This window comes from Pleuronectes platessa, chromosome 2, assembly GCF_947347685.1.
Source record: "Pleuronectes platessa chromosome 2, fPlePla1.1, whole genome shotgun sequence".
Classification (NCBI taxonomy): Eukaryota; Metazoa; Chordata; class Actinopteri; order Pleuronectiformes; family Pleuronectidae; genus Pleuronectes; species Pleuronectes platessa.
Genome location: NC_070627.1, coordinates 62501 through 75901, shown reverse-complemented (window position 1 = coordinate 75901; position 13401 = coordinate 62501). Strand labels below are relative to the sequence as shown.

Genomic DNA, 13401 nt, shown 5'->3' with positions numbered 1-13401 from the left:
TCTTTCTGTTCAGAGTTTTTCTCTCCAGCGTCTCAAAGTGTGTGTTTCATGTGAACTGTTGTGTTTCTATGATCTTGTCAGGTCTCGACCTTCCTCTGTACAGAGCCTTCAGTTCACGTCATGATTTGATGAAATGTAAATAAAACTGAATTTCTCTCCATATGAACAACGTCCTTGTCTTTCTTCTTTTGTGCAGTGTTGTCGTGTCAGATTCTCTCTTGAAGACTCGTCTCCTGATGAAGATCTCCTGATCGTCTCAGTGGGAAGAGGCTGTGACGATATGAATTCAATGTGTGAATTCAAAGATGCTCTTCTTCCCTGTTTATCTCCTGGTGAGTGATTCCTGAAGTTATTAATCAAGATCCCAGCGGTAACACTCGAGAAGCAGCTCCAGCTGTTGAATCAGTTTGTGAAGATGAACATAAACAACAGTAACTGATCAATATCAAAGTTCTTTGTCTTTACAAACTGAACGAAAACTCTTCTGATGTTTGTCTTCATCTGATTCATCATCAGAATTACAGTTTGTCTCGATTGCTTAAGCACGATTTTCAAAACAGTTCCCGGTGTTTCAAACTCTACACACAATCAGCACAACCACACACACAATCAGCACAACCACACACACACAATCAGCACAACACCTCAGATCCTTTGCAAAATGAAACACTCTTGTAAAAACTATAAACTAATTTATCAAAACCATATTTTGTTACCATATGAAACACACACGCTTCATATGACTTAATTCTGTTTGAGCCAGTTACACACTGCTGTTGATAACCTTAAACACTTTTAGCAATTCTACTTCTCAGTGATTAGAGTACTGTAAGTGAAGTACACAGAGAAAGTACAAATATACAATAAATTCACCAAACACTACACAAATACTGCAGGCCCATGAAAATATAATTTATTTCTCTCCATACTGTGGGAGCCTGGCCTTGCGAGAGTGAACAGTGGGTACACAAAACTGGAAAAAGAGCAGTCAGACGGTGGTGATGAATACAACTCAGGAGTTTATTTAAACTGAGAGGGAAAGGGGAGAGGGGAAGGAAACTCAACAAGCTTCACCGGACTGGCAGGTGGCCTCAGGGGCTCCGTCGGGCTCCTCCTGGTCCAGAGAGAGAGAGACAGCAGTGAATCCTCTTCATCCAACAAAAGGCAGGCCGCTGGCCTCTGACCTCTGGCCTCTGACCTCTGGCCTCTGACCGCTGGCCGCTGACCGCTGGCCGCTGGCCTCTGACCTCTGGCCTCTGGCCTCTGACCGCTGGCCGCTGGCCTCTGACCTCTGGCCGCTGGCCTCTGACCCTGAGACTGTCTGGCCAACGCGTCTGGGTCTCACTCCTCGTTTGAGGGTTTTAAGATGGCTCCTGATTGCCTGGCTGATTCACTCCACCTGTGAGAGGCAATCAGAGCCAGCTGGGAGGGGAGGAGTTTCCTATGGGGATCCTCTGGGTAGTACCGCCCACCCAGCACCACGCCCCCTGATTTCCTCTGTCTGGCTGTCCTCAGCCATGTGGGGCACTGCTCACCGGCTGGGCCCTCACAATATCCCCAATCAGTCAACATGTCAGCATGGAGAATCACAACATGTCCCAGTTGTCATGCTACTACAGGAGTGTGCATAACACTGTAAGCTCGACAAATATCAGACAACAGAACATTCTGTATCCAGTAGAGTTTCAATGAGGGGAACCTGAGCCTGGGGCTGGAGATCGTAAACCCTCCACCGCCATGCTGAGAAAAACTCTTTGACTGGGTTTAGAGACGGAGAGTGTGGTGGGAGGTATGGTTCTGTAAACTGTGGATGGTGTTGAAACCAGTTCTGGACCAGAGCAGAGCAGTGGAATGACCCATTGTCCCAGATGACAGTGTGTTGCATCTGGTGCATGTGGTTCACTGCTGTGATGATGTTGTGTAATCGGTCCAAACATGTGAGAATGTGAGTTGTGTTGTAAGGGATCATGTTGTCGTGACGGAGGAGGACCCCACTCTGTGTAGTGGCAGCACAAAGGGTGATGTTACCCCCCCGTTGCCCTGGGACATGGATCATAGCCCCATGGACAATGATATGTCTGCCTCTCCTTTTTGATTTTGTCCTATGAACTCTGCCTCATCTATGAATATGAATTCATGTGATTTCCTCATTCATCTGTAAAACTCTCAGAAATACAGTGAAAGACAAGATTGTGTAGTTCAGCATTGGGTCTGGAATACAGTACATTTACATTATGAAAGTTGTGTGTGCAGTATGAACATCACACACACCATCATTACTAATGCCACAGCCGCAGCCTTCTCCTCCTTCGTGGATTCCCCCTCTCACACTCACTCTTCTTCTTCTTTGAGCACAAGCTCCATTTAGGTTGAAAACAGGTGAACTCAGCTGCTGCATTTTTAAAGTGCTTAAACCTGATTGGTGTGTCTACAATTAAGCAATCATGTGTTTGAACACCTGATGGCTGTGTTTAACTAATTGGCCCATGGGGGGGGGGGGGGGGTCATTTGACAGGCAGTGCTTAGGAATTGCAAGGAAGTGACATCTTGATATACTTCTGTGTTTAATGTATACAAGTGTGTTTAGTGTTTTGCAGATCATTGTGTGTATTGTTGTGCAAAAAGTGTGAGTCTGACATTGTGCTTATTGTGGTGCAGATCTGGGCCATGTTCTGCTCCTTGAGTGTCAGGTTTGATAATTGTGTAAAACTTTTGATTTTAGTGTTTATGCAATCGAAGCTTCTGTAAACTGTCTGTATTTATATAGAGACCATGTGACCCAGCCAACACGTTAGATGCTAATGTTAACTCTGTATTTCTGTTGAGTCTCGATTGTTCATGCTGACGTTTCGGCTCCGCCCCTTCACCTCGTTTCAGAGTTTGTCCAGAATCTCTGTTTCCACCGAGCCAGTGAGCGTGGAGGCCGGGGGGCTTCTGTCTGACGGGATCTGTTTATGCAGCTGTTTTCATCCGTACACTGGTTTTGGAATAATGTGCGAGCCCCATTCAGCCTCACTTCATGCATCCTGCATCTATCAGAGTGGATATGTAAAAAGATTCAAGAGGGATTTCAGTCTGATGGTTTGAACGTCACGAGGTGAAATGAGACAACTCATCTTTCTGCTGTTTGTATTTATAACACATAAAGTAACTCAAAGCTTTGCTGAACTTTGCTCTGTGAGAGGCTCTTGTTCTCAAAGTGTTTTTCATGATCATGAATCTCATGAGCTGGGGCGACTTGCAGCCCAGCAGAATCCTTTTAATGGGAGAAAGCAGCTGCTGGTTGTGCGACTGCTCTTTGGTCAAATCATTGTTTTAATGAACGTTAGAGATTGTTTTCCTTTCAGCAGCGTGAGGACGGGGGGGGGGGGGGGGGGGGAATGCATCATGGATCCCGACACCAGGTTCAACTACTTTCTCAACTTGTGCCACATCATCTAGAAATATATCGACAGCACTGTTCATGCGTGAGATCGACAAACATTACATTACATTTCATTTATCTGACCCTTTATCCAGCGTGATTCACAAGAAGTGCATCAACCACGAGGAACCAACCAGAACAACAAGAAACAAGAAAGTACTATTTTCTTCAAGAAATCCAAACTACAGAGTGATAAGAGAAAGTGACATGGAACTGCTACTAAAGCTTTTTATCCAAAGTGTGGTGTGAAGAGATGTGTCTTCAGTCTGGAGGACGATGTGTGGACTTCCTGTCCTCATGTCCATGTGGAGCTGGTTCCACCGTTTAGGAGCTGGACAGGAAACAGTGGTGATGTTGTTGAGTGACAGCTGTCGCTCCCAGTGAGGGAGCAGCTGATTGGTCGATGCAGAGCGGAGGGGACGGGCTGTGAGGTGGGACCATTTCCTGGATGTGGACTGGACCCGATCCCATCACAGCACCGTTCCAGGTACTGGTGTTTTGAAACGGATGCAGCTACTGGTAACTGTTGGGATTTTAAATGATAGTTTGTCTGTGTGTGTGTGTGTGTGTGTGTGTGTCTGTGAAGATGTCAATAGAACTGAACTCTAAAGAAAAGCAGGAGGGGGGGGGGGGGGTCAGGAGCAGTTTGGGTCAGATATATGACTTCACACAATGACTTGGTGTTAATCTTGAAGTTGTTAGAATGTGTGTGCGTCAGTCTCACACCTGGTTGATAAGAGGTCTGACACACTCAACTCTAACCTGTTCTCATACCTTATAAGGGATTGGTCAGTGGGCGGAGCTTCATACTGTTTGATCTCTTATCTCCAACTTCACCTGGAGCAGGTCAGCTGCTCAGATTAGGTTACCATGGTGATTCCCCACAGCAACACTGACGAGCTTCGTAGATCAGGTGACTTCATTAAACCTGAAGTCACCTGACCACCACAGAGCTTCCTTCAGTCGAACACTAACCAGGGAGAGTCAGATCAAACAAGATGACTGCAGTGGATTCAGAGTTTGTCCAATAAACAGAACATCCACATTTAAAGTTGTTGTGTGCAAAGAATAACACAAAAACCACTGAACTGATGTTTGCACACGAGCTACAGTGAAAAACTGAAATTTGCAGATCAGAGAAATGTAAAAACATGTTTTGTTTTAGAATATATTAGAATATTGTAACACGATAGATAATTATTTCTGCTAAGTTATAAATTCCTGTACCAAAGAAAACTCCACCTGCATGTGATTCCAGCATCAGCAGGTAGCACAAGCAGCTCTACACTGCCCCCTGTCTCCTGAAACAGGTTCTTCCACCACACAGACATGAGTTCTGGTTACACAATAAAAGACATTCAATTTGAATATTATGTAAAAAAATATATATAATATATTATGTATTTTTTACATAATATTCAAATTCAAAGCATACAGACAGTGAAGCGGAGATCAACACAAAGTGTGAACACAAAGTGTGAACACAAAGTGTGAACACACAGTTTACAACACAAATACAAAAGGATCAGAGCAGAAGCAGCAGGTGGTTTGCTCCGTGTCCTCCTCCTCATTATCTTCTTTACATTTGACAGATGCTTTTATCCAACTTACGTTTAGTGGATTCAACATCTATGAATAGAACTTCATATTTTTAATAATATTGCAACAGTTCACAGTTTGAATTCTGAGAATTTATTTCATATCCAAGCAAAACTGCTATTTGTTTGTTCAAACTGAAGTAAATGTCTCTCTCTCTTTCTCTCTCACACACACACACACACAGTAGTGATGTGTGAGTTGCAGCTCTACCCGTGGACTCAGGGTTGATCCGCAGGTCGGGGGTGCAGGGCCGTAAAAAGAAGGATTCTGATTAATGGCCGTTGGGTTCAGTGAATCATCATCATTCATGATGTGTGAAATATTATTTCATTCTCTGGAATGTGAACGTCAAAGAGAATCTGGTTTCTGCTCGTTCAGGACGAGTCGAGCTTTGATTTAATCACCATCAATGAACACATCGGGTCATTTCTTACACTGGCAGAGTGCACTTCAATGTTCAGTCTGCAGGGGGCGTGTCTGTGCGCAGGGGGCGTGTCTGTGTGCAGGGGGCGTGTCTGTGTGCAGGGGACGCGTCTGTGCACAGGGGGCGTGTCTGTGTGCAGGGGACGCGTCTGTGCACAGGGGGCGTGTCTGTTCGCATGGGGGCGTGTCTGTGTGCAGGGGGCGTGTTTTGGTGACGGGATGCGCCTGCAGGGGGCGATGGAGATGTACTGAGAGCGACATGGTTTAATACTTTGATCCTTTAAGTAGCTCCATCCTGTGAAGTGAATATTTATTTTACAGATTTACCTTGTCACAGCCCCCCCCCCCCCCCCCCCGCCGTCCCCCCCAGGGTTAGCCAACCCAAAACTCACCTGTTCAAACTGACATACTCTTAATAACTGGACCCTGTGCACTTCACTTGTTTTTATGTTGATGTTCTGTTTTAATGTTGTTTTTATCTTTCATGTTTTTATCTTTTATCCTGTACTATTGTATTGAAAGGTGACCTTGGGTGACTTGAAAGGCGCCTCCAAATAAAATGTATTATTATTATTATTATTATTATTATTAAATCGTATGACCGTGGCTGGGCGTTCAATTTCAATAACTCAACATGAAAACAGGAAGTAGTAGTTTCTCGGAGATGCATGGTCCAATCTACTCCAAACAGCACATGTATGACAAGAGTCCAGGGGCCTCATGTACTAAGGTTGCGTACGCAGAAAAACGTGGCGTACGTCCTTTTCCACGCTCACGTTCAGATGTACAAAACGTGAAATGACCGTAAAAATGTGCGGTCCCCACGCCAGCTCCAGAGCTGTCGTACGCACGTTTCTACAGCTATTGTTCCTTTGGCGACACTTAGAGGTGACGCTGGGAAACTGGGAAAAAAGGTGAAAACAATGACTCATCAGAGTGATTTGCAAATCAGAGACACACTAATGAACAATTAACACACCTTGCAATTATATGGGTGGCTATAAAAGCATGCGCAATGGATGAAGAAAATTGTTTTAACAATGGCTGTGTTAGCGTTGTTAGAGGACATCGCAAATGGTCACATCCGAAGGGAACGTATATTTAGGGAACGCGAGGACTTACTCGCAAATGATGACGATTGGCTCATGAGCCGATTTCGTTTCCCCAGGCCAGTATTACTGGAGCTGTGCGCAGAGCTGCGGCCGGCCCTAGAGCGCCACACAGCCAGGAGCCAGGGGTTGTCCGTGCCCACACAGGTGCTGACCACGCTGGGGTTCCTGGCAACAGGGGCCTTCCAGCGGGAGCTGGCCGATCGGTCAGGAGTGTGCCAGTCCACCCTGAGCCGAGCCATGCCAGCTGTGTGGGACGGAATCATCCGAATGTCATCCAGGTACATCAAATTCCCATACAATGCTGTTGAACAGGCCCACATTAAAGCGCAATTTGCAGCAACAGCCGGTTTCCCTAATGTAATCGGAGCTGTTGACTGCACACATATTGCCATAAAAGCGCCATCACAGGATGAATTTGTTTACGTTAACAGGAAACACTTTCATTCTATCAATGTCCAAGTGATATGTGATGGGCAAATGCAGCTCCTTAACATCGTGGCAAGGTGGCCTGGTTCAACGCACGATTCATTCATTCTGACCAACAGCATGGTTGGGAACAGGCTGGAGGCTGGCACTGTACGCGATGGGTGGCTTCTGGGTGAGTAAATGCTTTATTCGTGTAATTGTCCCGTATGTATAAACCAGCGTAATGCACATCTGGGGCTCATCCAAATATCATGTTTCTCTGACGTGTTCAGTATTCACGTCAGTAAAAGCGGGCGTAAAGTTAGAAATGTCGCCCGCGGTGCACTTCTGCATTCATTCATTGTGTGGTTTTTATGTTGTGTATTGTATTCTGCGGCTTCATCTGACCCCAGGGGACCGTGGCTACCCCCTAAGAACGTGGCTGATGACCCCTCTTACGAACCCCAACACCGACCAAGAGAGGAGGTATAATGACCTCCATTCCCGGACGCGAATAATTGTGGAGAGGGCAATCGGCCTGCTGAAGGGACGGTGGCGATGCCTGGACAGGTCGGGGGGGATGCTACTCTACAGACCTGAGAAGGTGTGCCACATTGTGATGGCCTGTGGCGTCCTCCACAATGTGGCACACCGCCATGGCATACCACTGCCAGAGCAGCACAACCCCCCACTGGAGGAACCGGATGCCGGACCCGTCAACTGCAACCCACCGCGAGGAGCCATACGGGCCCGGCAGAATGTGATTTCAAGCATGTAAAGAGGCAAGGACAGAATTTACTTTGACACAAGTGTATTTATTGACGCGCTTATGTCACCGAGTACATTTATTAGCCGATCAAGGGGATCATTAATGCCACCGATGGCTCTGACGATTTCTGCCTGTGACTCCAGCACAGCTCGGTTGAGGACACGGCCGGTCGGGTGGTTGGCAGATGAATTGGAGGCGCCGCGTGCAGCGGAGCCGGTGGAGAAACCGGAGTCAGCGGTTAAGATTAAGATTAAGATTAAGATGCATTTATTCGTCCCAAACACATGCACAGTCATGCAAAGGCACACTCATGCAGGTAGGGAAATTTAATCTCTGCTTTTGACCCATCTTGTGCAGTACACACAGAGCAGTGAGCAGCCGCGTACAGGCGCTCGGGGAGCAGATGTTGGGGGAGTAAGGTGCCTTGCTCAGGGGCACTAGACAGGGTAGGGAGACTCTTGGATTTTTGGACAGATCAATCCAGGTTCGTCTTTTGTTGTCTCTCCGTGGAGTTGAACCAGAGACGAACCAGAGACCTTCTCTGCCCATAGTCCAAGTTTCTGCCACTAGACCACCGCCTCTGACGCTGGAGACGCCGGGGCCGACGGAGCATTCCGTGCCCTCTCCTTGCTTGTCTATTCAAAAATAAAAAATTTAAGTTAATAAACACGAGTCAAAGTCTTTAATATCCTGGCATCTTTACGCACGACTTATGTGTATTGTAAGCAGCCAATTGTATGACCAGTATAATTACAGCATTTATGAATTCAGCATATTTACCTTGGGGATGATCGGTGTCCCCTTCATGGGCTCCCACCACTCCGGTGAGAGCTGTGTCACCGATCAAAGCGGCCACTCTCAAATCGAAGGGGGAGAGTTCCCCCACTCCCGTCCCCCCACCTGTTGCGGTCACGCTTCGGCGGTGGGCAGAAACTTTCCGCTTCACCTCCACCTTGAGGTCTGACCACTTTTTTTTAATTTCAGAGTGTGTGCGCTGCTGAGACCCCACTGCATTGACGGCCTCGCAAACACGCTCCCACTCATTTGTCTTTTGTTTAGCATTTATCCCTGTTGACAGGGTACCAAATAACATATGCTTGCGCATTTCTACCTCGTGGAGCAAAATCTCCAGCTCGGAGTCCGTGAAGTTGCGTTTTTTAACTCTGTTCATGGTGCCAGGTGATCGGATTAAGAGGTGAATCTCAGGTCCAGGGGCCTATTTAAATGAAATTGCATATTTAAATGAGGGCGTGGACAGGGAGGAGTTTGGCACGTCGGCATGTGCGCTCAATTCCACGTTGATTGAGATGTACAAAAGAAACGTGCTTGGATCCATGCGTTCGCACACTTTGATACATCTGAATTTATTTGTGCGTAAGACAGTTTCTGGGTTTTGGCGTACGCCAAGTTTCAGTATGAAATCCACGCAAGTCTTAGTACATGAGGCCCCTGGTCTGACCACATCTACACACATTTTTAATATATAAATCACAGCGCCCTCTGGTGGCAACAGGAAATGTCTTGTGTTACACTGTGATGTAATCCTCTTGTGCATTGACCTCAACAATGTCAAACTTTGTGAAAAGGATTTCAAGACATTGATGATGAAATTGCGTCAAAACAGTTAGTTTTGGTTTGAGGGCGGGTCCTTGACACAGGAAGTTGGGTCCCTCCACTGTGCATTGTTGAATCTGCCCCTCACTGAACAGATCGATGTGTCTGTATTCAGTCACATTCATGGCGCCACCTACTGCTATGTTGAAGGAAGCTTTGATTCAACCAGCATGACATTTTCACGATGTGCTCGACACGTCATGGCGTGGACCGTAACACATGTTTAGAAGGTTTGGTCGAGCGCCGCATGACTGACACAGGAAGTGACACGTCAATCCTTTCAGTAAAAAGTTTCAGTAGATCACAATTCTGTTTTCTGATTTTTGAATCTCCCTGGGGGGTTTCTCCCTTTGGAGCGACGGGTCCTCAGTGGTCCAGCTCTACCAGACGTCCAATCACAAATTTGACCTCAGGTGCTTTGGTAAGTGATGCTTTCACACTCGAGAAGCTTTGCTTATCTTTTGTGTCACAGTTTATCTAAAACTATAATTATCATGTGAGCAGATTTGCCCGAGGACCTCTTCTTGCTTTAACTGATTTGTTTGGTAAGAAAGCGACAGCGAGCAGCTGATAGGACGAGGGGAAGTCCTCTGCTCCGTGTTTGACACAGGAAGTCGTGTTCGGAGGCTTTAATCATGCAGAGCGTCGCTGAGGCTCTTCTCATCAAACACCTCCCCCCCCCCCCCCCCCCCCCCTCGCCTCCTCTGTTTGCTCTCTCATCTTCAGGATTTTATTTTGCCCACAGAGTTGTTTCTGCTGCGTCTCCTCAGGCGTGACTCTCCTGATGGCAGATGGTGGGACCTTCAGAGAGGAATCTCTGATCAGCACAGTTTTCTGGGCTGTTTGCTGTTTCAGCTACTTGCTGTGAACTCGAGTGTGTGTGAGTGTGAGTGTGTGTGAGTGTGTGTGAGTGTGTGTGAGTGTGTGTGAGTGGGAGGACGCGAACAGTCGGGATCATTAATGATGGAGCAGCGTGAAGCTTGGATTGGATTTCTGCCTGACTGGTTAGAAAGTGTGAGGAGCTCTTTTTCTGATCTGTTATTGTGATTCCCCCCCCCCCCCTCCTCCTCACAGACAACATCTTGGAGACGACTGTTGTCGACCTTGTTTTGTACGTTCACTGGTTCATATATTATTCTTTAATAGACGTGCACAAATGTCACATGATGAAAGTATAATAATATTCTTCACCACTAGGTTTTATGTAAAGTGTCAAAAACAGGACAAAGTGTTGGGAGACAGAGCTTAGACACAACCCCAAACACACACATACACACACCTATAAGACACAAACACACACATACACACACCTATAAGACACAACCCCAAACACTTACATACACACACCTATAAGACACAAACACACACATACACACACCTATAAGACACAACCCCAAACACTTACATACACACACCTATAAGACACAAACACACACATAAACACACCTATAAGACACACCCCAAACACTTACATACACACACCTATAAGACACAAACACACACATACACACACCTATAAGACACAACCCCAAACACTTACATACACACACCTATAAGACACAAACACACACATAAACACACCTATAAGACACACCCCCAGACACTTACATACACACACCTATAAGACACAACCACAAACACACATGCAGACACCTATAAGACACAAACACACACATAAACACACCTATAAGACACAAACACACACATACACACACCTATAAGACACACCCCAAACACACATGCAGACACCTATAAGACACAAACACACACATGCAGACACCTATAAGACACAAACACACACATAAACACACCTATAAGACACAACCCAAACACACATAAACACACCTATAAGACACACCCCAAACACACATGCACACATTTTGAGACCTCGTGTCAGAACAACTGAAGTTGTCATCGAATCCGCTGTTTTCATGAAACGACTGTTAAATGCCTCAAAGAGGAGGATAAACCATCAAATGAAGAATAGAGGTGTGTCGACTGAGACTCTGGTTGGTGGAGGAGCCAGTGAGAGGCTGACAACAGGTTTTATTGTGAAGGTGGATTGTGAGCAGCTCTCTCATGATGGATGGAAGAGGGAGAATAATGTGTGAAGAAGACGGCAGGCAGCTCCTTGTTCCATCCATCCTCTCCCTGTTTCTGGAACAGCTTTGATTTCTCTCCTCTGATTGGTTCTCTGTCCACTTCTTGGTCTCTGCTTCTCTCACACATGTCCCCGTCCTCTTGTTCTGCAACAGGCGTCTTCGACCACTCAGCTGGTTTGTCTCTAGTGGACAAAAGAAAACTGAGAAAAGGGTGAAAACTGCAGCTTCAGCTTTTATAAACCTGCAGACTTCACAGTTTGTGTTGTGTTTGTGTTGTGTTTGTGTTGTGTTTGTATTGTGTTTGCATCTGGGGCTTTTCAGCGAGCTGTTCGTGGGTTTGAGGTCATATTTAAAGTACATGAAAACCATCATTTGATTTCAGGTGGAAAATACATTAAGGACTAAAGATTGAAAACATGAAAACATGAAAACATGAAAACTTCTAATCTGTTGATTCAGTGGTTTATTTGTTTTAAGCTGACATCCTGGTACCTAACAGCAGTCAGGGAACCGTGGGCTGGGACATGAAGGTCTGTGTGAGGATCTGCCTCCTCAGACCTTCACTGATCCACCAAGCTGGGTCTAGATGAAGTTACAGCAGCTTCTCGTCTCCAGACTGGTTCACACCTGTCACATGAGCTCAGTGTGAACCAGCTCTCATCAGTGAGGAGAACCAGGCTCCAGTGGTGGACCTGCTGGTCCTGGTGTTCTCTGGTGGATGGAGCTGTGGGATCAGGTCCCACTAGAGGACGTCGGCCTCATGTCTCCTCGTGGAGTCTGTTTCTCACAGTTTGTTCAGGAACACACCAGGAGTCTGATGGAGGTTTGTAGAGCAGTGCTCCTCCTGTTCCTCCTCCTCAAAGGAGCAGATTCATACACACACACACAGATGGTGCATTCAGAAAACATTCAGTCCCTCACACACATTTTTCAATTATTCAATGATGCAGCTTAATAACTCGAAACAAGGTCATTTACATCATGTTTCTCTGATATCTTCCTCCGAAGACGCGCTCACGTTCACACACACACACAAGCTCTAGCACAAGCCCCCCCCCCCCCCCCCCCTCGACATTGAAATAAGAATACTTGTTTCAGCTTCAGTCAAACTTTTCTCCAGCAGCAGCTGAGGTCGTTTGACGGAGGTGATGTTGTCAGGTCAGCGTCTCCAGTGAGAATCTGGTGTCCTTGTTCTTTTTCCAGAATCCTCAGTGAACAACTTTCCAGTTGTGATGTGATGAGCTGCAGCGTCCTGTCCGGCTCCATCTCCTCTCTGGGCTCAGGAGACGCTGGGTCTGACTCCTGCTCGTGTCTTCATCCTTCGTCTCTGATTTTTCAGGCTATTGTTCGTTTTGCCTAAAGCTCCTTTAGTCTTCCCACCATCACACTGTTTCTACTTCAGTTCTTCCTGTCGCTCTGCTGTAATCGGACTTGTCCTCATAAATCATAAAGGAGAAGAGAACTTTTAGCATTGTGAGTTGTTTTTTATTCTCTGTGACTCAGAACTTTAAATTTTGCTCTCATTTAAGAACAACATCATTCTGTCCTTTGATACCAGTTTACGTTACTGTTGTTTGATCTGTAAAACTTTGGCTTTTATTTTGCTCTATTTCATAACACACAGCTGCAGGGCCAGATTAAGCCTCCAGGGGGCCCTCACACAGAAATCCCCCCCTCATGACCCCCCAGGTATTAGTCAGTGTTGTGTTGATTAGTTTTTTGTTATATGCATCATGTAAGAACTGAGCCAATATTTAAATGAACTGTCCCTTGACTGCTTATCAAATCAAATAAACACATGAGACTCTCCATGTTCAGCAGAGAACGAGCCTCACAGCTAACGCTTGTGTTTCTATTTTCAAATCGAGGCTAATTAAAAAAAGTCTTTGTGGTTTGAATTCTAAATTTGAAGTTAAATACATCTTAGTACTATCTCTGGATTTATCTCAACCT

At 46.0% G+C, this 13401-nt stretch overlaps 1 protein-coding gene across 1 annotated transcript; it reads left to right on the top strand.

The window, feature by feature from the left end:
- Positions 1 to 6486: 6486 nt before the first annotated feature.
- LOC128456503 (putative nuclease HARBI1) lies at positions 6487 to 7741 on the top strand. Its single transcript, XM_053440705.1, has 2 exons — positions 6487 to 7156; positions 7377 to 7741. The coding sequence occupies exons 1-2, from the start codon at positions 6487 to 6489 to the stop codon at positions 7739 to 7741; spliced, it is 1035 nt and encodes a 344-aa protein (XP_053296680.1).
- The last annotated feature ends 5660 nt before the right edge of the window (positions 7742 to 13401 follow it).